Genomic DNA, 25,455 nt, shown 5'->3' with positions numbered 1-25,455 from the left:
GGAAGAAATTTCACTTTTCAGTTTTATATTACTAACTAGCAAGAGGTCTTTGTCATTTTGGATTGGCCTGCATTGCGATATGGAATACCTAGTAAAGTGTTTTTTTTTAACTTTTTATACTCTCTTTACATTATTCATTTTGTTAATAAGCTTGGTTTAATTATCGATGTCTATTTTCATCAACATCAGCCACACCAATCACATCCAAAAGTTGTTACTCTGTCCAATTCAATCATATCACAGCCTCAACTAATGAAGTCAAATTCTTCTTCCTTCGATTCAAGCAACACCAATCGCAAACAGAAAAACTGCAGTCTAATCTCAAAGATTGATCACTTTTTTCAACCTTTTGAGTTGTTCGACACCAATCGGAGTATCTAGCTTCTTCATATTATTTACACTTGGTATGCATAAAGCAAATCAAAGCCCAACTAAAAAAAAAATTAACGTCGACAATAATGCAATTCCTCCTTTAATTTTTTTAAAAATGAGGAAGTTTGCATGCCTCAGATCATGCTCAGAGTCTGCACCAAATTTCCTACCTGCCTTACCATGTCCTGCCATGGCCATCCCACAACCTTCCTTCCTTGTTGCTGCACCATCTTCTTAACCTTCTCCATCATTTGGTCGACCAAATTGACGTCTTCCTCCTTCGCCGCATGCTTTGGGCACTTCAAGAGCGTTATATACGTCCGCAGGTCATGCACGGCCGCAGGGTTACGTAGGTCGAAGAAATCCAGTCCCAGCTCGACGCCGACGTGGGCATAGCACTCGACTCCGCCCGCGCGCCGCCCGCCGGAGCTCTCGTTCAGCAACAGCCCCGGCAGCTTCGTCACTGGGTCCCTGACGTTGACCACCCTCAGCACCTTGACTCCGAGCTCGTCGCACCGGCGCTTGAACCCAGTGTTCCCCGCCCGCGGCCCGCCGAAGGAGTAGACCGTGATCGGCGCCGGCTCTCCGCCGGGCCGAAGCCGGTTCAGGCCCAGCTCCGCCAGGTCGTACCCCAGCAGCAGCGCCAGGGCCGAACCCATGCTGTGGCCGGCCAATGTGATGCTGATCTCCTCGCCCCCGTAGACTCGGACGAGCCGGGCGATCTCGCCCAGCAGCTGCTCCCGGCAGCTCCCCTGGCCGAACCGGTTCGCGCCGTCATCGGACGTGTAGAGGTTGAGAAAACCCGACTCGGCCCGAACCTCGGGCCGCGGCTCGGCCGGGTCCAGATCGGCAGCCCGAAGCGCGCTCATCATGTTGGCGGCCCACTCGGCCCGGGTCACCGTGCCACGGAACGCCACCACCACATCGCGCCGCCCCAGACAACGCCGCGCGTCGCCATCCACGGCCACCGCCACGTAGCCGACCCATCGGCTGCGGTCGCGCATCGGGGCGCATACATCGGGGGTCGCATAGATATACTTGGTCACTTGATAGCCCGCCCCGCCGAGCCCCACCTCGTCAAGCATTTGCGCCTGGCCGTACTTGCAATTCAAGTACCTACGCGAGCGAGGGTCCAAGTCAAAGGCCTTGTAGCAAGCGGCGACCAGCTCTCCATATCGAACTAGCTCGTCGCGGAGCAAAGGGCTCAACGGGTTGATCAGGTCGGCCCAGTCGTTGGCGCCTTGGATCTTCCTCCATTCACCAGCCAGCGTTGAATCGCGCCTTGTATTCGCGTTGAGCTTCATTTCCGACTTAAAGCTACTCTTTCTCAGGGACGACGCAATGGGAACGCCAGTCATTGGGAGGAGCAAGGTATGAGCTTGCATGGAAGCCATGAGGACAGAGAGAGCGAGGAGAGGGAGTTTTATAGACAGACATGGTTGTTGAAGCTGCACCGTCAATTAAATAACTTATGAGCTTATTTGCCAATGGCATGAGTAATCTTGGATTCTCGTAGCTTCTTATTTTTATTGGTCGGTTTGTTCCCTCAATTGAATCAATCCATGGAGCACTATCTGAGTTGGTTAAAGATCACAGAATCCACAGAAAGCAACCGACCCGAGAAAGTGGGAAAGAAAAAAAAAAATTCAAACTTATGGGTCATCGAAAGGCTTTAAAGTTCACTGAAGCTAGATCGAGCTGACCAATTTTTAGATGATCGAAAAGCAGACAGAATCTTGAATAAATCTTCCAGTTATGCAGGGACAGAGAGCTCTGGAACTGGTGGTTGACATGTGATGGAGGAACAGGGGGTTGACACATCTTCATGGATTGAGAATTGGTAGTTGAGATGTATAATGATAATGGCACGTCTTAAATGCTGAGGGTTGGGAAATTATGGGTTGCCTAGCTGTGCCAAGGTAAGCCATGGAATGGCAACTAGAACAAGTGGGCAGCTGAGGATGAACTTTTAGTCTTAAATTTAGGAGCTCAAAAGATTGCAGAGAGATTTTTTTCTTGTAGAAGAAGTGATATTTCCAATATCTTTGAATATGTTTACTTGGGGAACATGAGGAGGAGGAGAATATTTTATGGGATTTTATTGTTCAATGATGGATACTTGACTTAATGCAAAAAGTGGGAGAAGAAGCTGGTGTTAGATTTTCTGCATCCATTATTGATTCATCAAATAATTGACGAGGAAGGTCAATTATGTAGTTTCTGTGATTGATGGTTTGGTTTTCTTGATTTATGATTGAAGGTTTTGTTTGTTATTGTTACTTTAGTGATTGCTTTTAGGAGGAACAGGGTTGATCTTGGAGAGGATCATCACCATGTTAAGTTGTGACTTGTCATAAAAGTTTGGCATGCTATATGGAGCCTTCTTTGAAGGGCCTTTTGTGAGTTGTCGGATCCAGATTGAAATGTAAATCTAGAGTAGTCGATTAATCAATAATGATGTAGATTGATTGCCATTTCATCACTTGGAATTGCTTTAGCTTGGTCTCATTCTTCAGTGCATGCGGTCAAGAAACAAGAATTCCATCCTTGCTCAATTGAATTGGATTCCCTTGCTTTACTGACCTAACTGAAAGAGTTTGCTCGAAGCTGCTAAAGCCTTTTTGACAATATTTAGCCTTAGCCACCACTTATCAATTGCACTTTCGAGACAATCCTAGGTCTCAAAAGAATGAAAGGGGGAAGTTTGGTTTTAATTCAGAGGGGTCTTCTGTCAGTGATAATTGACATCACTTAATCATCTCTTTTGAGAGTTGCAAACACTAGATGTGTCCAGCTCAAAATGATAGACTTGTTGATATTGTTGGTGTTGATGATGATAATGATGATGACGACGACGATAACGATAACGATGATGATGATTGATGTGGTGAATAAGGAGGGCCCTTTGGTGAGGTCTACGGAATCTATGGGGTTGCAGTATATGGCAGTCAAAAGTTCAAGGTAGGATAAGAGCATTGGAATCTATTGTTGGTGCAAGGAGCATCAAACTACCGAACCTGTATTTTGATAATAACAAAGAGGTTCAAAGTTAAGTTGTCTTGTAATCTGACAAGTGTGACTTGTTGGTGCAATATTCCCTAGGTCAAGGTTGACTTGGTTGACTGAGCTTGAATTGGGTCAAGCTCGAGTCTTGATGTTTGGGTTTCAATGTTTGACAATACATGTAGACAACACATGGAGATTGCAGGTGTGATTGTTCATGTGGGGAGATTGTCAAGGAAAGTCAAGTAGGTCAAGGTTGACTGGATACTTGACTGGAAAGTCCTAGTGAGTGAAACTAGGCAGTTGTGGAAAATCCTGGTGAGTGAAGCCAGGTGAAAGACCTAGTGAGTGAAGCTAGACAGAAGAAAGTCCTGGTGAGTGAAGTCAGGCAGAGGAAAGTCCTAGTGAGTGAAGCTAGGCAGTTGTGGAAAATCCTGGTGAGTGAAGCCAGGTGAAAGACCTAGTGAGTGAAGTTAGGCAGAAAGGAAAGTCCTGGTGAGTGAAGCCAGGCAAATGAGAAGTCTTAGTGAGTGAAGCTAGGTGAAAGTCCTGGTGAGTGAAGCCAGACACATGAAATCTAGATGGATCAAGTTTGATCAGACATCTGGTGTTGGGAAGCCCAAGTAGGTCAAAGGGATTGACCGGATACTTGGCATGGGAAATCCAGGTGGATCAAGGCTGATCGGACACCTGGTAGAGATAAGTCCAAGTGGGTCAAGTATGACCAGACACTTGGCACGAGGAGAAAAGTCCAAGTGGGTCAAAGGGATTGACCGGACACTTGGTGAGGGAGTTCTAGCAGGTCAAGGGTGACCAGATGCTAGGCATGATGTACCAACAGGTCATGGTTGACCGGATGTTGGTCTAGGGGACTTTGAACTTGTTTTTGGGCAAAAACAAGAGTTGGATCGATCAGCCGATCGATTGACTCATGACCAATCGATCGACTGATCGATTGGGTGAGTCCTCGCAACAAACCTCCTCCCAATCGATCACCCGATCGATTGGGAAGAAGTATCGCGCGAATAGAAAGCCTCCCAATCGATCAGCCAATCGATTGGGAGCCTCCAATCGATCGGGCGATCGATTGGGAGCTGTGATTTTGCGCGATAAGCCCTGGATCAATCGGCCGATCTATCCAGGCTATTCCCGAGAGCACAGAGGCGCTCTGGATCGATCGACTGATCGATCCAAAGCCTCCCCAATCGATTGGGAGCAATCCGATCGATTGGGATTTGACCGTTGGCGCGGGATATAGCTGTTGGCGAGCGTTTCTCTCGGTAGAACTCACACGGCTTCGATTCTCTTCTACACAGCAGTTCTCCACATTCTTCTTCTCTACTCTCACGCCAGTTCTTGAAAGATCTTGGAGGCAAGTCCAAGTCAAGAGGCAAGTTACGGCAAGAAGAAGAAGCTAGGGTTAGAGTTTTCATTGCATATCTTGTAAGATATTTCTTGTATTTGTCTTCCCTTGCTTTCTTCTTGTGTTGAGAGTGTTGTAAGGCTTCTCCGCCTTCGATAGTTACCGAAAAGGAGTGTTTTTCATAGTGGAGGGTGCGTGAGTGTGTGGATCCTTGGATTAGTCACCTCTTCTAGAGGTGGATACCAAGTAAATCCTTAGTGTTAGCGTTGAGTGTTGTTTCTTTGTATTTTTCGCTGCATTTCACCACAAGAAACAAGCAACGACGAGCACGAGATCGCGATGAGCTATTCACCACCCTCTAGCTACATTTCGGTCCTATCAAGTGAGTGTGTAGAAAAGTCCTAAGTGATCTTAGACAAAGGAAAGTCCTATTTGAGGCTAGGTAGGTAGAAAGTCCTAGCTGCGGTTAGGCAACGAAGTCCTAGTCCGGGGGACTGAGTGAAGTCTTGACGGGTCAAGAATTTTGGGCAAAATTCTAAAGTCTATGACTCTAGGTAAAAATCCTAGGGGTCGTGGACACCAGGTGGAAAATTGGACCGGTCATGGATTGGACGTTCAACATGAAGACTTGAAGTTTCTGACGCTGAGCAAAAGTCCAGTTGGTTTGGAGTGTTGGTGTAGTTTGCACTAACGGTCTAACTCAGGTTTTGATGAATGACAAGTAAGTTGAGTTAGGTTTTGTTGTGATCTAACCACTTGATTAAGTGCATAGGAAAAGTCCAGATAGGTCGATGGTCTGACCAGATATCTGGCAGAAAATCTAGCTAGGTCAACGGACTGACCGGATAGTTGGTACGAAGTCCAGATAAGTCGACGGGATGACTAAATATCTGGAGAGAAGTCTAGCTAGGTTAACGGGTCGATCGGATAGGTAGCATGAAGTCCAGACAGGTTGACGGGTTGATCGGATATCTGATAAATTGGTAAGTTAAGGTAAGTTACTAGAGGAGAGTGACCTTGTCAGGACGCGTCTCGATTGAGGGATAGTAGACGTCGGTCCAGTTTAGGTCCATTTGAGATCCCTAAACTGAGACCTTGACTAGTTCCTGGTCCTAGAGGGATAGGAACTAATTACCACTCTTTATTATTAATTATTATTGTCCTAATACTTGTGTTGCAGGTTATTTGTGTTGGTGCGAGAAGCATCTGACGATTGAACCTAAGTTTTGATAATGACAAAGGGTTCAAAGTTAAGGTTATTTGTGGTCTAACGTGTTTCAATGAGTTTGTAGAAAAGTCCTAAGTGTACTTAGGCAAAAGTCCTAGCTTTGGTTAGGTAGGTGGAAAACCCTAGGGGGTGGTAACTCTAAGTGGAAAGTCTTGGCGAGTCGAGGGCTTCGGTCAAAAACCCTAGAGTCGGGGACTCTAGGTGGAAAGTCTTGGTGGTCACAGACCAGGAGAAAAGACTGAACAGGTTGTGGAGTGAATGTCCAGCAGAAAGTCTTGGAGCCTCAGGCGCTGAGCAAAAGTCCAGTCGGTCTGGAGGATTGGCTGGCAATAGGTAAACTCTCCTGAAAGGAGTAGATGAGGACGTGTTCCCTGAAGAGAGAACAGTAGGCGTTGGTTCGATCTAGAGTTTCGACGAAACTCAAAGTCAAAACCAGACAGTCAGAGGTTGTCAAATCTTATATTAAATATATTGTTTTTGCCTGGACTAACTTTATTTTACAAAAAATAAAGGTGCTGGAGAAAGCTGGTCCGGGCGCTTGGAGTCGGTCCAGGTGCCCGGAACCCAAAAGTTATCGCCAAGCTGATGTGGCGTGCGCGGAGTGGCCGAGCCATGTGGTCCAGGCGCCCGGAATGGCCTATAAAGGCAGCCTCGACCAGAAGCTTCAAAACAACACAACGAACAACTTCCGCTTCTTCGAGCTTCTCAGAAAATGCTTCTACGACGCCCGAAAGCTCCGACGACTGCTCCAACGAAGATTTTCTATTGTCACTATTCTTTAATTGAAAATTACTTGTAAACTCTATTTTGTAATCTTTTCGATTGATTAGTGATTACCCATCGAAAGCACTCTTACGTGCGGGCCTTGGAGTAGGAGTCGACACAGGCTCCGAACCAAGTAACCAAAAGTGTTAGCTATCATTTTTCGTTTACTTCTATTCTGTTGCGTATTTCCGAACCAAAAGTGAAAGCCACGAGCGCTATTCACCCCCCCCCCCCTTTTCGATCCTACAATTTGGACTAATATTGTTTTGCAGGACAAAGGAGAAAATTTGCCTTCGGATGAACAGTGTCCGAAGGCACCTTCAAGCAGTGACGGTGTATCATACTGTTCATAGAAGATGCCTTCCGTGGCTATGGAAGACGCATTCAGTAGGATAAATTTTGGATGCAGTCGCGGATAAGTGTCGAGATGCTCGGGATCAAATTTATCAGGTTGAAAGCGCCTTCAATAGCTATGGAAGGCGCCTTCCAAACCCTATTTAAGGCAGTCTCAAGAAGGCTTTGAAAGAACACCGATATATGAGTTACTGCGCATCCAACTGCTCCAGGCTTTTGCCATGACTCTGCTACAAAGCTACTGTGCCCAACGACTATTTCGAGGACTTCCGATCACGACCGGTAGACCGACAATGACACATAAGCGCTCCCATTTCAATCCTTAAGTGTCGGTAACGAATTTTGTTTGTGTACTTAATTTCTACAAAAGGACAAGTGCAGTGTGTTGCACTTATTCTAATCCTTTTTGTACTCGATTCCCTCTTCCAGAGGTACCAGAAGAGGTTTTTAGTGGATTACTCATCGATAGGTCCGCGGGACCTGAGTCTTGGAGTAGGAGTCGTCGAAGACTCTGAACCAAGTAAACTGATTATGTTTTCTTGTGGTTTTTGTTTTTGATTTCTTATTTACTTTCTGTTGTGTTCACACTGGCGATTAAAAATGAGAAAATAAGTTTTTGAAAACCACATGATTCACCCCCTCTCTCACGTGTGTATCGATCCAACAAGTGGTATCAAAGAAGGTTATGCTCTGAATTGGTGCAACCACTAATCAAGTCGGGGGAACATGTTTTTAGTTTTTTTTTGTTCTATCTCAATTGGTAAAACTTTACCTATTCTGATAAATTTTTTTGCTCGTTTGGCTTTAACTCAAAGTTGGTGCAATACCTCTCGAGTTCTTCTATTTTTTTTATATCTCAAACACTGCTAATCCAAGACCAAATCTTGGGACCTCCTTTCTTTTTTCTCTTTGTGTGCAAGATTCATGGCTCAAAATGAGGGATACAACACCATCCGTCCTCCCATCTTCAACGGTGATGACTTTTCGTACTGGAAGAAGCGGATGGAGGTATACCTGAAGACCGACTTTGACCAATGGTTTAGCATCACTAGAGGCTACAAGGCTCCCGTTGATAATGCTAAAATTCCAATGGACCTAGAACATTGGAATCCGAAAATAAAGAAGAAAGCTCAGATTGACTTCAAGGCTCTCAACACAATCCAATGCGAGCTAACGAAGGAAGAACTAAACCCCCGTCGGCCCACACTAAAATGCGAAGGAGCTGTGGGATAAACTCATCGAATTACATGAGGGAACCAACGATGCAAAGGTAACAAATAGGGACCTTTATTTGAATAAATTATTTAACATAAAAATACAGGAAGGAAAATCTACGAGTCAACTACATGAAAGGATAAAAGATATCATAAACGGGCTTTATACAATCAGCCATCAAATGGAGAATCGAGATTTAATAGGGTATGCGCTAAACGCGTTTCCTCGAAATGCACTGTGGGTATCCATCGTGGATGAATTTGGACATCATCAATTCTATAAGACTAACACGAGTTATACTCCTTGGTTCGTCAAGCAACTGTTTTCTCACTGGATGAAGACATTGGATGTCGAGAGTTAAATGTGGATGCTGGTTATGGTAACTAGTTCATTGGAGTGACTCGCTGTAAGACTTCATATGGTTCTCTCTCTCTATATATATATATATATAGATAGATATGTCTGTGAAGTTCTTACTGTAGCACGAGTGTAAATTTCCTTCGACTTGAGGTATATAAGTCATCTTAGTCATAGAGACTTATACTTTGGCATCTTAAGCAAGCATCTCATTGAGGTGTAGACTCAGGATGATTGGGTATAAGTTGAAGTGCCCGAAGGTGTTTAGATAGCACACAGAGGATTCATCGCTCCTTGCGAGGAGACGTATACCCTATGACCACTCGTTAGGATTATTACTCAAAATCTTTGGCTAAAGCATCATATGTTAAGAGTGCAAGACTCTTGTATACATGTATGACTAATTTGAATCCACAAAATGAGGAAGTATTACTTGGACTAGGTGTGACATAGTCAGCCTAGTGGGGACAAGACACATAGACCATGTCCTGAACCAAGTGGGTATAAGACGAGTGAAAGGAACGAGACACGTTTCACTGTAGCTGCTGAAGGGTTTAGAATTAATTCTAAGATCAACTATGATTTTCTGACTAATTGGGAATCATGATGTACTACTAGGTGCCACTCATGAGCGTTCCATAATTAAGTAATTAATTATAGATGACCAAGATAAATCGGGAACTTATTGAGTCACACGCACTAACGAGTCTCTAAAAGACGTAAAACAAGTTAAATAATAGGATTCTTAGATCAAGAGATAAACGTTTGGTTTGACCATACATAAGACAAATATTGAAATATTTGTCGCAATGGAAGCGCGGATAAGCTGAAGGACCATTGCGGTAGGCTAAAAGGGGGGGTTGAATAGCCCTGTAAAAATAAAAACAAACCAACCCTTCTCGAACTCTTAAACTAACACTTGCATAAAATAAAAGCAATAAATAAAATCAGAAAATTAAAAGGCACATCGAGATTTACTTGGTTACAACCGGGGAGGTTGTTAATCCAAGAAAGCGTAGCACCAGTGTCTACTTCAGGCGGAGAAGCCTTTTACAACAATGAAACGCACAACAGAAGCTAAACTATAGAAAAGCGTACAAGTGTAGAAAGAATGCTTGAGTTCTGAATGAATTGAAAGCTTCTGGACCAAGGCTATATTTATAGCCTTGGTCGGGATGCTTGGAAGGGTTCTGGGCGCCCTGAGGAGGATAAATTTTATCCCCCAACGTTCAGATCGAGATTTGACTTGATCTGGTCAAAATTCAATCTCCAGGCGCTCGGAAGGATTCCGGCGCCCCGAGCTGGTCCGGGCACCCCGGACTGCTCCGGGTGCCCCGGGCTGGTCCGGGCGCCCCGGACAGTTCCGGGCACCCTGAACCCTAAGTCAACTACAGTTGACTTTTTTCGCCTTGGTCCAGGTCTTCAACTCCGGTTCCGCTCACTTAGGTGATCTCTGCCATCCGGAAAAGGGCTCACCCGAACTCAGGTTCCGGTCTTCTCAAGCAGGCTTCCCTCCGGCTTCTCATCCTTCGGAATCGCCGCGTGTTTCCTTCTCGTCCGCCAGCGTACTCATCCGCAGTCTTCGTCCCTCGGTCGCACCCCGTGCCGACCTTCTCACTAGCTGCGTCTCTTGCTCCTCGAGCAGTCTTCCGCTCCGGCTTCTCGTCCCTCAGAACCACCGCACGCTTCCTTCTCATCCGCCGGTGAACTCTTTCGCAGCGCCTCATCCCTCGGACGCACCGCGTGTCGTCCTTCTCGCTGGTTGCATCTTCCGCTTGACTACCTGTGCTCCTAAACTCCTACACACTTAGACACAAGGTTAGAAACAAACAGGACATAACTTAACTTGTTGGTCACACCAAAACAACCTTGGGGTTCCAACATAAGCCACATCTCTTATGGAAGAGTTTGACCATATTTGGTTTAATCATAAATTAGTCATGAACTAACTTAGTTTAGTTATAAACCAAACCAAGGGGTCAATGGATTAATTTCTAGTTAAGAAATAATGGGTTGGATTTGAGCTTTCTAATCCAACTCATTAATGAGGGCTATATATATTGATATAGTTGATAGAAAATTAGACACATGAGATCATTAATTGACTTGTAAGGTTTTTGGAAACTCTTAACTCAATTTCTCTTCTCTTCTCCCTCTCCCTTCTCTCTTTACCGCCACCAACAAGGGGAAGCCCTTCCCCTTGTTGTCGTGACCACCACAAGGAAGAAATCTCTTCCTTGTGTGCTTCTCTTCCTCTTCCTTTTGATCCCTCTTCTTCGCTCATGGTTAGTAACTTCTGAAGGATAGGTTTGTACTCAATGAGTTGTCTTGAGGAGCTCGGCGTGGATACGAATAGAGGCGAGGTTCGACAACATCGCTACGGTTGATGCCCTTCTCATTACAAGTCATTCGTAAGGTACACCTAACATAAATTTACTTTTCATAAAAAGTTAATTATGCGATCATATTTGGCATGTTGTATCCTTATATACGTGTGGTGTGTGTGATGTAATAATTTAGGAATTATTATTGTTTTATTTTCTGCTACGTATGTTTACGAAATATGTTTTAGCACACATTACATCGGACATATCCCAACAGAGTAATGACTATTCCAGAAGCCTCAGGGAGATTAATCAAGTGGACTATAAAACTAAGTGAATATAATATACAGTACCAACCCTAAATGATTATCAAGGCCTAAGCTTTCACTGATATCTTAATTGAAGTTCTTAATCCCGAACCTGAGGGCGCATGGAAAATATATATTGATAAATCATCTACTCGGTAGGGTAGTGATATGAGAATTCTATTAATATCTCCATAAGAAGATGTAATGCAGTTATCTGTTCAGCTGAATTTTTGAGCATCCAATAATGAGGCTAAATATGAAGTTATGCTAGTCGGGCTACAATCAGCGAAACATGTGGGGGCGACTTAGGTGGTCATCCACTCGAATTCTCAATTAGTGGCCCAACAGTTGGCAGGAAAGTTTGAAGTCAACAGTGAGCGGCTCAAGATATATATAGAAGCATATGAAAAACTGAAGACTGGTTTTAAGTCACTTTGCACAAAATAGTCCGAGTAGATATTCAAAAGTGGGTGAATTAGTAAAAATGGCTAGCTCATTTTCCACTTGATTTCTGGACAAATCCATGGCGCATGCTTTATTGATAGCCCAAATCGATATACAAGCAATTATAGAAGAGTCGATCGATTGGCGAGCTCCGCTGATTTCCTATCTTCAGCTAGGGCTGTAACGAATCGAACATTTATAAATAAGTTTGGTGTTCTACTTGGTAAGAGTTTGTTTATGTTCGTTCAATATACATAAGATTAATTAAATAAATAAACTTGAATAACACGTTAAACTAAACAAATAAGCTCGAACACATATGTATTAAGCTCGTTAAGGTTTGTGAACAATGTTTGTAAATAATATTTGTGAACAACATTCATGAATAATGTTTGTGAACCATGTTCGTTAATAAAACTCTTATCAATATGTTAAATAAATAATAAAAAACTATTAAAATAAATAAATAAGTTTGAATTATCAATCTCGATAACCAATTAAAGAAGTAAAAGTTTCAAACAATCAAATAAATTTGAATTGAGAGTTTGATAACATTTAAATGAACCAAGCTCAAGTCAAGTTTTAATTAAAAACTCAATAACATTTAAACAAACCAAGCTCAACCCAACAAGCTCATCAAAAATAAATCAAGTCAAATTTGAACAATCATTTCAAAATCCTGATTCATTTTAGGCCCAGTTTAGCTTGACTTGGTTATCTAATTAAGCAAGCTTGAACACCTCGATTCATTTTAGGCCAAGTTTGGCTTGACTTGGTTATCTAATTAAGCAAGCTTAAACACCTTAAAACTTGATTCAGTTTGGTATATTTACAACCCTATCTTCAGCAAGGAATCATGCCGACTGACAGGAAGTAAGCTCGAGATGTTAAGAGAAGGGCCAACCACTTCACTCTAATAGGAGATAATTTATATAAGTCAGCTTTCGCTCGCCCATTACTCAACTGTACTAGACCAAACGATGTCGGCTACATTTTGCAAGAAGTTCACCAAGACCACTTCGGTAGCATATAGGAGGCCAAACACTGGCTCAAAAAATATTATTGGCAGGATATTTTTGGTTCACTCTACAAGATGATGCTTCTCAGCTGGTAGCCATCTATGCTTCTTGTCAAAAATATCAAAACATTGCTCACCAACCGACTAAGCCCTTGAAGACATCTTTGGTCTCTTGTCCTTTTGATCACTGAGGAATATACATCGTGAGCCCCTTCCCAACTGCCCTTGCTCAAAAGAAGTTTATATTCATGGTGGTGGACTATTTTTCTAAATGGGTGAAAGCTAAAGCTTTGGACAGAATCACTGAGCACCCCATCATCAAGTTCTTGTAGTTCAACATCCTTTGTCAGTTCAAAATCTCCCACAAACTCGTTTCAGATAATGGGCGGCAATTCCAAGAGCACAAAATTTGAGAATGGTGTGAAGATTTTAGTATTCTCCAAGCTTTCACTTCAGTGACATACCCTTAGAATAATGGGAAAGTAGAAGTTACAAACTGAGAGATTATTCGAGAACTCAAAACCAAACTCGGTCATGTTGGCAACAGTTGGGTAGAAGAACTACCAAGTATTTCATGGGTGTACCAAACCACCCTACGAGAGAGCATCGGGATGACACCCTTCCATTTAGTTTACGGTAGTGAAGCAGTATTTTCTGTCTAAGTAGGAGAAGAATACACTCAGAGATTATTGTACAATCAAGGTAATATCGATCGACGTCTCCTTGAACTAGACTTCATTAGCAAAACTAGAGAAAGGATAGCCACTCTACTGACATCCTACCAACAGAGGATGAGGCAAAACTATGATCGACACTTTGTCCCTTGCTTTTTTTCAAAAAGGAGATTTTGTGTGGAAAAGAGTCAAGCTAGTTGGAGACGTTAGCAAGCTAAAACCCCAATGGAGTGAGCCTTATAAAGTTGTTCAAAAGCTCGTTTCTGGAGCCTACTACCTTCAAGATTCCAACGGCAAGAGGTTTGATTAGTCATGGAGCGCTAACTATTTGTAGCCCTACAGAACTTGAAGGTATTTCTTGCATAACTAAGAGAAAATATGTATCATAATATGTACCCTTTTCACCCCTTAGTAAAAATGCAAGCATGATGGCCCAACAGCATGAAAACTTCCAGACTCTCACGTTTCTTGATCAAGTTATAAGTATGGTCCCCATGCGCCCAATGACCTTCCGATCAGTAAAAATCTCCAGACTCTCGCGTCTCTCAACCGAGTTATAAGCATGGTGCCCATGTGCTCAACGACCTTTCGGTCGGTAAAAATCTCCAGACTCTTTCCTCTCTTGACTGAGTTATAAGCATAGTCCCCACGTATCCAATGACCTTCCGATTGGCAAAAATATCCAGACTCTCTCGACTCTCGACCGAGTTATAAGCATGGTCCTCATGCACCCAACGACCTTCCGATCGACAAAAACCTCCAGATTATCCTATCACTTGACCGAGTTATAAGTGTAATCCTTACATGCTCAACGACCTTCCGGTTGGTAAAAATATCCAGACTTTCGCATCTCTCGATTGAGTCATAAGTGTGGTCCCCATGCGCCCAACGACCTTCCCGTCAACAAAAACCTCTAGGCTCTCGCGTCTCTTGATAGATTTATAAGTGTAGTCTCTATGCACCCAATGTCCTTTCTGTTAGGATCGATGGTCGCGGCTAGAGAGGGGGGGGTGTGAATAGCCGCCCCCAAATTGCTCGTTTCTTCCTCAACACGCGTCGATGTAACGAGGTTCGGAGATGATACTCCTACTCCTTGGCGTGTCCGTAAGGTGGATGAAGCCTATCAATCCGTCGGTGGATGAGTCCCCGGAAAATCGGCTAATATAAACTCCTTATGGGTGGAGAAACCTCGCCACAAAAACTTACAACAGCAAGAAGGAGTACAGGTACAGCAAGAAGCAAAATACAATACAACTGTAAAATCTTTGCTTACTTGCCTTCTCTTCGACTGGATGAAGCAGCAGCTTCACAAAATGCCTACAACAGCAGGAACCAGCCGATGAAGCTCACACGAAGCTTCAAGCGGAAGCGAGCTCAGCAAAGCTCAAATCACAGCAGCGAAGAAGAAGAAGCAGAAGCTTCGAACCAGAAGAAGAAGTCTCAGAGAGAGCCCACTGTAGAAGCCCTCAGCCCTTTTATAACCTGCATCCACCTGCGAGAAGAACATAGGCCAAAGACAGCAGAAGAAACTAGCCGTTGTCTCTCAACGGCTAGGGCCAGACCGATCAGGCATCACCCTGATCGGTCTGGGGCTGATCTGATCGGTCGTGGGGACCGATCAGGCTCTATGCTGATCGGTCCCCAGACCGATCAGAAAGGTTTCACAGAGAGTTGCCCAACTCTCTGTGCGTACCCTGATCGGTCCCGGGGACCGATCAGGCTTCCTGCTGATCGGTCTCCAGACCGATTAGTAAGCTCACAGAGGCACACTGATCGCTTTCTGATCGGTCTCCAGACCGATCCAGATCTTGGTTTTAGCCCAAACCAAGTCCAAACCAATATCCGGTCAACCTTGACCTCTTGGTACATCATACTTAGCATCTGGTCACTCCCTTGACCTGCTAAGACTCCCCGCCAAGTGTCCGGTCAATCCCTTTGACCCACTTGGACTTTTCTCTTCGTGTCAAGTATCCGGTCACTCCCTTGACCTACTTGACCTTCTCAACACCAGATGTTCGATCACCCTTGATCCATCTGGATTTTCCCTTGCCCGGCTTCACTCACCAGGACTTTCACCTAGCTTCACTCACTAGGATTTTCACCTGGCTTCACTCACCAGGATTTCCAATCTTCCCGGCTTCACTCACCAGGACTTTCCAACTGCCTGCCTTCACTCACCAAGACTTTCACCTAGCTTCACTCACTAGGGTTTTCACAACTGCCTGGCTTCACTCACCAGGACTTCCCACTGCCTAGCTTCACTCACCAGGACTTATCCGTCTGCCTGGCTTCACTCACCAGGACTTCCCACATCCGGTCCAGAGCTCCCGAGCCCTCTCTGACCTCAGTCCGGAGAACGAGCTACCGAGCCCTCTCCGACTTCCCATGTGGTCCAGAGAACGAGCTCCCGAGCCCTCTCTGACCATAGTCCGGAGAACGAGCTACCGAGCCCTCTCCGACTTCCCATGTGGTCCAGAGAACGAGCTCCCGAGCCCTCTTTGACCACAGTCCGGAGAACGAGCTACCGACCCCTCTTCGACTTCCCATGTGCCAAGCTTCCATACTTGGACTTTTCCCGTGCCAAGCTCCATACTTGGACTTTTCCTGTGCCAAGCTCCCTGCTTGGACTTTTCACCATGCCAAACTCCCTGCTTGGACTTTTCCCATGCCAAGCTCCCTGCTTGGACTTTTCCCGTGCCAAGCTCCCTGCTTGGACTTTTCCGAGTCAGGTCAACTCAACTCGGGTCAACCAGGTCAACCCACCTCGGGTCAACCAGGTCAACCTTGACCATGGGTTGCACTCACAATCTCCTAAGCTTGTATCCTTGTAAAACATCAAGATACAACTTTTCTGTTCACGTCAAACATTGTCAAACATAACTCGTCAAACATCAAAACACAACTCGAGTCAAGTCAACTCGAGTCTGGTCAACCAGGTCAACCAGGTCAACCAGGTCAACCTTGACCTAAGGTTGCACCACCACTTTCGGTTGATAAAAATTTCCAGACTCTCTTGTTTCTCGACCAAGTTATAAACGTGATCCCCACATGCCCAATGACCTTCCGGACGGTAAAAACTTCTAGACTCTCTCATCTCTTGACCGAGCTATAAGTGTGGTCCCTACGCACATCCGTTGTTCGTTCGGGCACTAAGTCCACCGCTCGCTCGACACTTAGTCCGTTGCTCGCTTGGCACTCACTCCGTCGCTTGCTCGACACTTACAATAGTTCTCAAATTTTTAACTTAGCGAAAGAAAGTAAAAAAACCAAGATCTTCTAAAATTTCTATTAACAACCCAAGTACAAGAATTGCTAGAAAGTACAAGGGGTACAAAAGTTAGTAGAAAGGCAAACTAAGTGAAGTCGGGAAAAGCATCATCTAGGATGCCATCAAAGATCTTCTAGTGATTGATAAAGTTTATAGGAAGCTTTGCCATCAGATATTCGACCTCTCAAAGTTGCTTTATGGCTCCATCACCACAGTAGGAGAACATTTTTACTAACCTCCTACTTAGGATCTCGGTGAATTCTTTAGAGCGGAGGTGCTCTATTCTCTTGTCCTCGAAGTGCTCAGCTTTCCCAGTCTTGTAGTTGGTCATTTTTACCTTTAGGGCCTCCAGCTCAACCCCTTGAGCTTCTAAAGTTTTCTGCTGCTCTTGGACATGCACCTTCTTGGCCACTAGATCGGCCACCTTCCCTACCATCTCTGCAACGTAAGTAGTGGTAGTCTCTTTCATCTTGATGGAGAGGGCCTTCGCCTCGATCATTTTCTTGTCCAAATCTAACATGGTCCTCGCCTTCTTGGTACTCTCTGATTTGAGCTAGGATTCGCAAGTCTACAGATTGGCTCGGAGCCTTTCCATGGTGGCTGACTAAGTAACAACCCTCTCCTTCTCCTCGTTGAGAACCTTCTCGGCCTTTAGTAGCAGCTTCGTCTGAGCTACAACCTCCTCCTTCAGCTTAATTAACTCCTCCAGGGCTTGATCAGGAGGATCTCGAGTAGACTCTAGCTCCTTTACTAGTTTTGGCAACACCTAGTACGCTTAATCCAAGTCCACCAGCCTATGACAAAAGGTCATCCCCGTGGACCAAAACTAGCAAAAATATTAAAAAAAAATATTAGGGTTATTGTAAAGTGCAAGGAAGCTATACTAAAAAAGATTAGCGCTTATCCCAGTCACATCCTGAGCAAAACTATCCATCAATCCACTCAATGAGTTTGCCTCGTAGCCTTACAAGATGTGGGGGCACCTGGGGATCTGAAGGAGACGTGATTGACCCTTTGTGGGTGGGCATCGCAAACGTCACGCTTATCTTAGTGGTGATGGGCCCTCTAGATGAACTGGATCCAAGCGTCGAAGCCCCCGAAAGTGGGTCAATTGTGTTTGGGGGGGGGGATGGTTGGAAGGATGGAAAGCGGTTGGGTAGTGATAAGGCTGATCAACAACAATGGCTCGATTGGAAGTTGGCCACCAGAAGGATTGATCAACGGCAGGTTTGGGTCGCTTGCCTGCTGCTCCTGTGAAGCCGGTGTTGAGCTCTCTCCTCAAACGGAGGGTGGGCGCATCAAAGGGACTTGTAAGAGAGACTGAGTGGAGGAGTCGTCGATCGACACCTTTTCATCAAATCCTGAGGGATTCATCAGACTATGTGGACTCTAAGGACACCCGCACGAGCACCATAGAAGGTTGGGGCGGCAACAATTCCTCCATGCTTGTTGTCGCTTCACCCCTTGCTTCGTTGGTCACCATTTCATTGGCATTAGCCTCGTTGGTAGAGTTCATGCTTTTCTAGCTCAGTTTTCTCACACTTGTTCAGCTCGGCCTTATCGAGTTTCAGGGTCTCAGCCATGAAAGCCTTCCACATGGTCCTAACTGCAAAAAGGAGAAAAGACCTTACTTAGCTATAATATCTGAGTGAGACCGAGTTCCTTACCAAAGCTGAAGGGCAGTTCGACCTTGATTGGACTCAGCCCAAATATAGAGAATGTCCTCTTGGAGCAGCTTGTTGATGTTGAACTTCAGGCCTGCGAGTGTGTTTTGAGGCTAAAACGAAGGTAGGCTCCCAACGAAAGTTGCCTAACTCTAGCACAGGGGTAGCTCCATTTGCAGTTGGTCGGCTAAGATATAAGCGTCTAGTCAGACAAAAAAACAATGGAATTTCCATCTCTTCTTAGAAGAAGACATCTTATCAAAAAAAGACTCTTCATTCGGGCTTGGAGAATGAAAACCCTTATCTCCAATTTTTTAAGATAATAAAAATAATGACAAATACAGGAGTCAGGGGATGCAGTATAATCAAAAGAGGATAATCACCCCACACAACAGTCGAATAGAATTGAGAACTAACTGTTGACGAGGGATACAAAAATATTGAGATATTTTTGAGAAGAAATTAGGAATGGGGAAGCGAAGACCTTCCAGGAACTGATCTTTGAAAAAGGTAACACTACAAGAAAAAAACTAATAAATAACGCTTTAAAAGCATTGTCTATGTGGTTGAAAAAGCGTTGTTAAAAGCACTGTTATTAAAAGTCTGCTCAAAGACAATGCTTTAAAAGCGTTGTTGTTTGTAGTAAAGACAAGACTTTTGCAACGCTTTAAAAGCGTTGTTATTTTTTACAAAGACAACGCATAAAAAACGTTGTCTTTGTTAAAGATAATACATAAAAAGCGTTGTCTTTGTTAAAGACAATGCATAAAAAGCGTTGTCTTTTTTAGCAAAGACAACAATTTCACAATGCATAAAAAAGCGTTATTTTTAGTAAAAGATAAGAAGTTTTAAACTATTGTCTTTTAATACCAAAGACAAATAAAAGATAAATGAAAATAAATCTATTTCAATCAACAACATATTATTAAATAAACAACTAAGATCAATATAGAAATTATCATCCTTACACTTCTATAACAAACATAATTACTTGCATACAAATAAATTTTAATTAGGAGACACTCAAAACTACTCTTATCGACTACATCTTATTGCATGAACTTAAAGAATCTTGACAGATGCTACTTATCCTCTTGACTTGAATGTTCTTTACTCATTGGCTTTAACCATCTTCTCGTTTAAATCCCAAAGTCTTCTTAATAGTTCTTCGTCGAAGTACTTTTCAGTCACACCCTTGAGGTTTGGATGCAGTGTCAAATAGCATGTAGTTGCTGCTCCTATAATCATCCATATCCGAGCTGTTTAGCCGGAGTTTCTGAATACCTCCCTTCACCATTCAAAATATCTGCAAAGACACTGCATGTAAAATTTCTAAAATCTCAATATTTAATGAAAGTCAACAGGAATAAGTAAACGATATGTGAAATTTTCACAATCTCAACTTCTATCATCCAATAAGTCAAAACCTTACTTCAAAAAAGTTAAGAAATTAATGCATCATAACAGAGTCAATTGGAATAAAACTATCAACTAAATATAAAGGCAAACATAGGGAAAGTAAATACCTTGCAAATGATATGTAAGATTGTTTCTGTAGTCCACATGGCAAGGTCTAACTGGGATAACTAGTATCTGTTCTATGTAGTTGTTTATAGATTCACAATGTTGAGATACATACTCAGTTAAAGTTTTGTCACCCAAAACTAACTCCAGCAATGATGCAAATCCATTCTGTGGGAAAAGAAAAGAATATATGAACAAAGAAAATTCAAGTATTAGATAATAGACATGAAATATGAAATAGGAGAAAAAATAAGATTCAAAATATAAACCAATTCAGTATGCTTACACAACTTCTAGAAAAATAAAAGAACTAATAGATTCAAGATAATAAGAATTTGAGCAGACTGAATTCTTAAAAGAATTATTACAGATAAGATAATTGATCCGGCAGTAAGGAGGGCCCCCCCTAAGCAGAGTCAACGCCACGTGGAGGTTGAAAGGCAAAAGGTCAACCAGAGGCTTGGCCGAGCGGATAAAGATTGGGGTGACTGGCAAGATTGAAAGACACCCTGGCGGGGAGTCGGGGTTCCGACGCTCATGGGGAGCAGGGTCGCTGGGCCGATCGGGGAGCCCGCTCGGCCAAAGACATAAAGTAGCAACATTGAGAACAGTCCACAGAGTACATGACCGGGAATCTCCCGAGCGGACGTAGTACTTACGACCGGCCGGACGTGAGAGAACTGCCGGCCGGCCGGACGCTCGGTATGGCGTAAAAGGAGAAAAGGACAAGGGAACATCTTCTGACAGCGGGTATGTTCGACGATTAGACCATACGCAGGATCTTATGACAGAGGGTTCCGCTGTCCCATCAGAGGTGTGCTCGGACTGTAGCAGTATGATGTCAAATAAACTTTTCTGACAAGCCCATACTGAGGTATGGGCTGAGAACACGTATTCGCCTCGGTATGTGTGCATGAGCCCCTTCACAACTCTATATAAGGAGCCTCACACTTCGCCGGAGGTACGCATTCTCTGATATCGAGAGCCACTTCTTTGTTGTCCACTTGCCTGACTTGAGCGTCGGAGGGTCGTCACTGGGAACCCCATCCCGGCCCGACTTTCTTGCAGGTTCGCCGGAGGTCCGTACGACCGGTCGAAGATCTACGTCAGCCATTCGGAGAGCGCCACGTGCCCAGCGTCCGTTGATTCAGCGTTCGGACATGATCAATAATCATCCAATGACAAACTATATATGCATGTCAACAATTTGCAAGGGAAAGTAGGAAACTCACTTGTTATTTTTGATCCAATCTAACCTAGAGCATGGAAAGTAAAAACACATCAAGTAAACATCTAGTAAAACAAAAACTAGAGCATGTAACAAAACCTAAACTAATTGCATTCAAATAAAGAACAAACATCATGGGAACATAAATCACTAAATTAATAAGCATTACATGGAATTAAACTAAAGAAATTGTATCAACTAAAACTTATATAATGGAAGAGACATTTAATCAAACACTTGATGGACATGAGTCAATGAAATCATAATGTGTGCAAATTGAAACATAGGAGGTCAAATTAATACAAGCACTTAACATTCACATAAAACATGACTCAACATGAAAGAAATCAAACACATAAGAAACCACAAGTGTTTATGGATGAACCCAAGCTTTGGATGGATATTGTAGATAATGGTTGTTGTAGATGGAATTAAACTAAGGAATGAAATAGCAAAACATTAAATGAAACCTAATCTAGTAAATGAAAGACAATGCAAGTAAAAAAAATCTAGTCTAACTTAAACTATGATTGCAAGAAAATTAAAGTAACATCAAGTAAGCGTTGAATGAAATCTAGAGCATTAAAGAAATCTAATCTATCCTAATTGCATTCAATCTAAAGACAACTATCACTAACATTTAACCAAACAAAGCATTGAAAGAAATTAAGAAACTAAAATGCATTAATAAAGCTATAAAAGGTGTTTGGGACATTATATCGAACAACTTGTGAGCACATTCAACTTAAGCCTAATCTAGAGAATCTAGAACATGGGAACTTGAATTCAATTACAATCAACAATCATTCAAAACATAAAAAACAAAAAAGCAATCAACAATCAAAGAAATAGACCAATCTTGGTGACAAAGAAGTTGTTGTTGGATGCTTGAAGAAGATCAGATCTGATCAGAAGTTGGAGCTTGTTCTGCCTAGATCTAATCCAGATGAAGGATGCTAGAAGATGGTAGATGGTGGTCGGATCTGAAGTGAAATCGAAACTTGTTCTGCTCAGATCTGTTCCGGATAAAGGAAGTGGTCGCAGCTTCGGTCGTGGCGAGCAGGATGGCGTCGGGGTTGAAGTGCGTTGGAATTGAAGTTGCATGCCCTAGCTTCCTCCTCTAACCCGAAGAGGAAGGGGTTGTCGGATTGCGGTGAAGTGGGTGGAGATAGTTGCAGTGGCGTCGAGGTAGAAAATCGTGAAGGGCAGAGTGGATGAAGAATATGGTGAGATGGAGAGGATGAGGATGTGAGGGGGAGTTCCGGTCAGCGGCGATTGATGAGCAGAGGTGGCCGCTGGCCGTTGGTGAAGGAGAGGAAGTAGAGGAGAAGGCGGCGTGTGGCTTCTCACCGTGTGAAGGCAGAAGAACGAACGAGAGAGGAAGAGAAGAGTTTATTTCCCCAAATCCGATCCGATGGCTGTGATCAATCCAGATCTGATGGAGCGGCTGAGATTATATCTGAGTGAAACCAGGGGGTTCGAGAGATAGGTAGGTGCCGAGTGAAACCAAGGGTTTTATTACTCCTTACTTGATCCAACGGTTCATAACATCCCAGATTGAGATGATAACTTGACAATAGACAACGCTTTTTAAAAATCGTTGTCGTAGACACTGAAAAATTGATAATAAACAACTCTTTTCAAAAAGCGTTGTCTTTGACCCACAAAAATCACTAATAGACAACGATTTTTAAAAAAACGTTGTCTATTAGTCAGAAAATAAAGAGATAGACAACGCTTTTCACTAAAAGCGTTGTTAAAAAAACAAAGACAACGCTTTTTTTAAAAAATGTTATCTTTTAAGTGTTGTAAAATTTCAATTTTCTTATAGTGTAATATAACTAGAGGAGAGTGATCAGGAGCGTTAGGGATGATGATATAATAATCTTGAGGGAGCTCGAAGGTGAGTCAGATTTAATCTACCTCCCTATTGTTAAAAATGGAAAGGATGGAGGTGTACCATAAGGTGGGAATATGTAAAGGGGCGACAAGGGTCATGGTTCGAAAAAATCTACAAAAAGTTAAGAGAGAAAACTTATAGCCAAAAGAGAGAGTCAAAGCTAAAGAAGATAATTGTTGGAAACTATGAACCGACCAACATTGGAAAAGAAAAAAATGCATCGGCAAAAACCTAGAGAAGTGGAGCTTATGAACCCGGAGGGTTAAAGCACAACCATTCGATCCCAAGGACAAAAGACGAGCTAATTATCACAATCATCCGATCGAAAGAGCCGAAAAGCTACCAAAAGTCTAACCATCAGATGTCTTTTCGAGAATTAAAAAACTAGGCATGGGTGGACCACGTGGCAACACCATAGGAAAGAGCATTGATGATGAATGTGACAACTGACAAGTGAATGATTACAATGATACACCATCACTAGGGCTGTAAATGAACCAAGCGTTCGTGAACAAGCTTGGTGTTCGGCTTGGTAAGAGCTTGTTTATGTTCATTCAATATACATAAGATTAATTAAACAAACAACCTTGAACAACTCGTTAAGCTAAATAAATAAACTTGAACACATATGTGTTCAACTTGTTAACGTTCATGAACAACGTTCGTGAACAATGTTCACGAACCATATTTATTAATAAAACTCTTTTCAATATGCTAAATAAATAATAAAATAAAATAAAACAAAATAAAATAAATAAATTTAAATTATCAATCTTAATAACCAATCAAATAATTAAAAGTTTCAAACAATCAAACAAGCTTGAATTGAGAGTTTGATAACATCTAAACAAATCATGCTCAAACCAAGCTCAAGTCAAGCTCGAACCAAGCTCAAGCCAAGTTTGAATTGAGAGCTTGATAACATCTAAACGAATCAAGTTCCAGCCAAGCTTCAAACAAGCTTAAGCTCATAAAAAATAAACCAAGTCAACCTTGAACACTCATTTCAAAAGTTTGATTCATTTTAAGTTTGGCTCGGCTCGATTATCTTATCAAACAAGCTTGAGCATCCGAAAGCTCGGCTCGGCTCAGCTTGTTTACAACCCTAACCATCACCCGTATCACCGCACATTACCATGCATTTATGGCATCTGACACACTCCTTTTCAAGATGGATAACATAAATAATAAAACCTAGCAGAATCAAGAAAGCTGAGAAAAGGGAGTCGGTCGGCAAAACTAAAGATTGTAGGGGTCTAGTCAGTCGATCTTAGGCCTCTTTCGACAAGACTTGAAGGAAAGACTTGTGATACAATGAATGATGAGGGCCCCCAGGTGGCATCCACAGGTCAATGGAGCCGGAGTAGGTGGAAGTCAAAATTTTAAGGTAGGACAAGGACCGAGGAACCTGCCCAATGGGAATTCCCCCACGCTGATTGGCTAGGGTTGATCAGACACTCTTAGGGCCCAGCTCCCAGCTTGATAGGATATTTACAGGGTCCTCTACTCTCCCTTACATCCCAATCTGCTAATACTGATCGAACTTACTTTGAGGGGCCCATCTCCCCGCTCTACTTATAGGACTTTACTCCCCCTTACATCCTGATCGACTAATGTCGACCGGACTTACTCTGAGGGGTTCATCTCCCTACTCAGCTGGATATTTATAGGACTCTACTCCCCATCACCTCCCGATTGACTAATGATGATTGGACATGCTCTCAAGGGGCCAACGCCCTAGTCTGCCAATTACTTATGGGGTTATACTCCCATCACCTCCCGATTGGCTAATGTCGATGAACATGCTTTTAGGAGCCTCGCGTCCTAGTCTACTAGTTGCTTACAAGGCTCAACTCCCCTTTAGATACTATCATAACTCCTTCACACCTCATGAGAGACTAGACTCCCTGTTCATGACCCATCTTCTGACTAGCAGCTCAATAGGTCTCCCAGCCTATGAGCCCGTTTCGTCATTAATATAGCACATGAGTTTATTAGAAAATTAAAAGATTATATCTTTGCACATATACACAATATTCCTCCATACTTACGATGGGACTGCAGGATACGATGGAAGCATAGTGATTAGACATGTTATCAAGCGGTGATATGATACCTCATTAAATGTAGATATTACATGAGACATTATAAAAAGAGTCTCTCTCCACTAGCGCAAGTACGCAAGTCCATTGTCTTTCCTCTATTGTGCGATCGTTCATCTTCTTTCTAGATTTTAACTTAATCGTAGAAATAGCTGCGACAGGGACCCCTAGCTTGTTTACCGACGTTTTTCTCCTCCTCCTGTTGATGCTTGTAGATGTTCTCAGGAACTGACGATCTGGGGTTTATTCCGCCATGCGTCTATGACCTGTGTACCTACATGAACCTCCCTCCATATCCGTAGGGACGACACTCGGGGGACCGCTAAGGTAGCGGATCTACCTTT

At 43.2% G+C, this 25,455-nt stretch overlaps 1 protein-coding gene across 1 annotated transcript; it reads right to left on the bottom strand.

Moving 5' to 3' along the window:
• Positions 1 to 437: 437 nt before the first annotated feature.
• Positions 438 to 1,766, bottom strand: LOC121995277 (phospholipase A1 EG1, chloroplastic/mitochondrial-like). The gene has a single exon (XM_042549057.1). The coding sequence runs from the start codon at positions 1,764 to 1,766 to the stop codon at positions 507 to 509; it is 1,260 nt and encodes a 419-aa protein (XP_042404991.1). The 3' UTR covers positions 438 to 506.
• Between the last annotated feature and the right edge of the window lie 23,689 nt (positions 1,767 to 25,455).

The sequence above is a fragment of the Zingiber officinale genome, chromosome 6A, assembly GCF_018446385.1.
Source record: "Zingiber officinale cultivar Zhangliang chromosome 6A, Zo_v1.1, whole genome shotgun sequence".
In the NCBI taxonomy this organism is placed as follows: domain Eukaryota; kingdom Viridiplantae; phylum Streptophyta; class Magnoliopsida; order Zingiberales; family Zingiberaceae; genus Zingiber; species Zingiber officinale.
Note: the sequence above shows the minus strand (reverse complement) of the source record. Positions and strands in the feature narration are given on the sequence as shown.

Coding starts and splice junctions, on each gene's coding strand:
- LOC121995277 (XM_042549057.1), bottom strand. CDS start 1,766: ATGGCTTCCATGCAAGCTCATACCTTGCTCCTCCCAATGACTGGCGTT.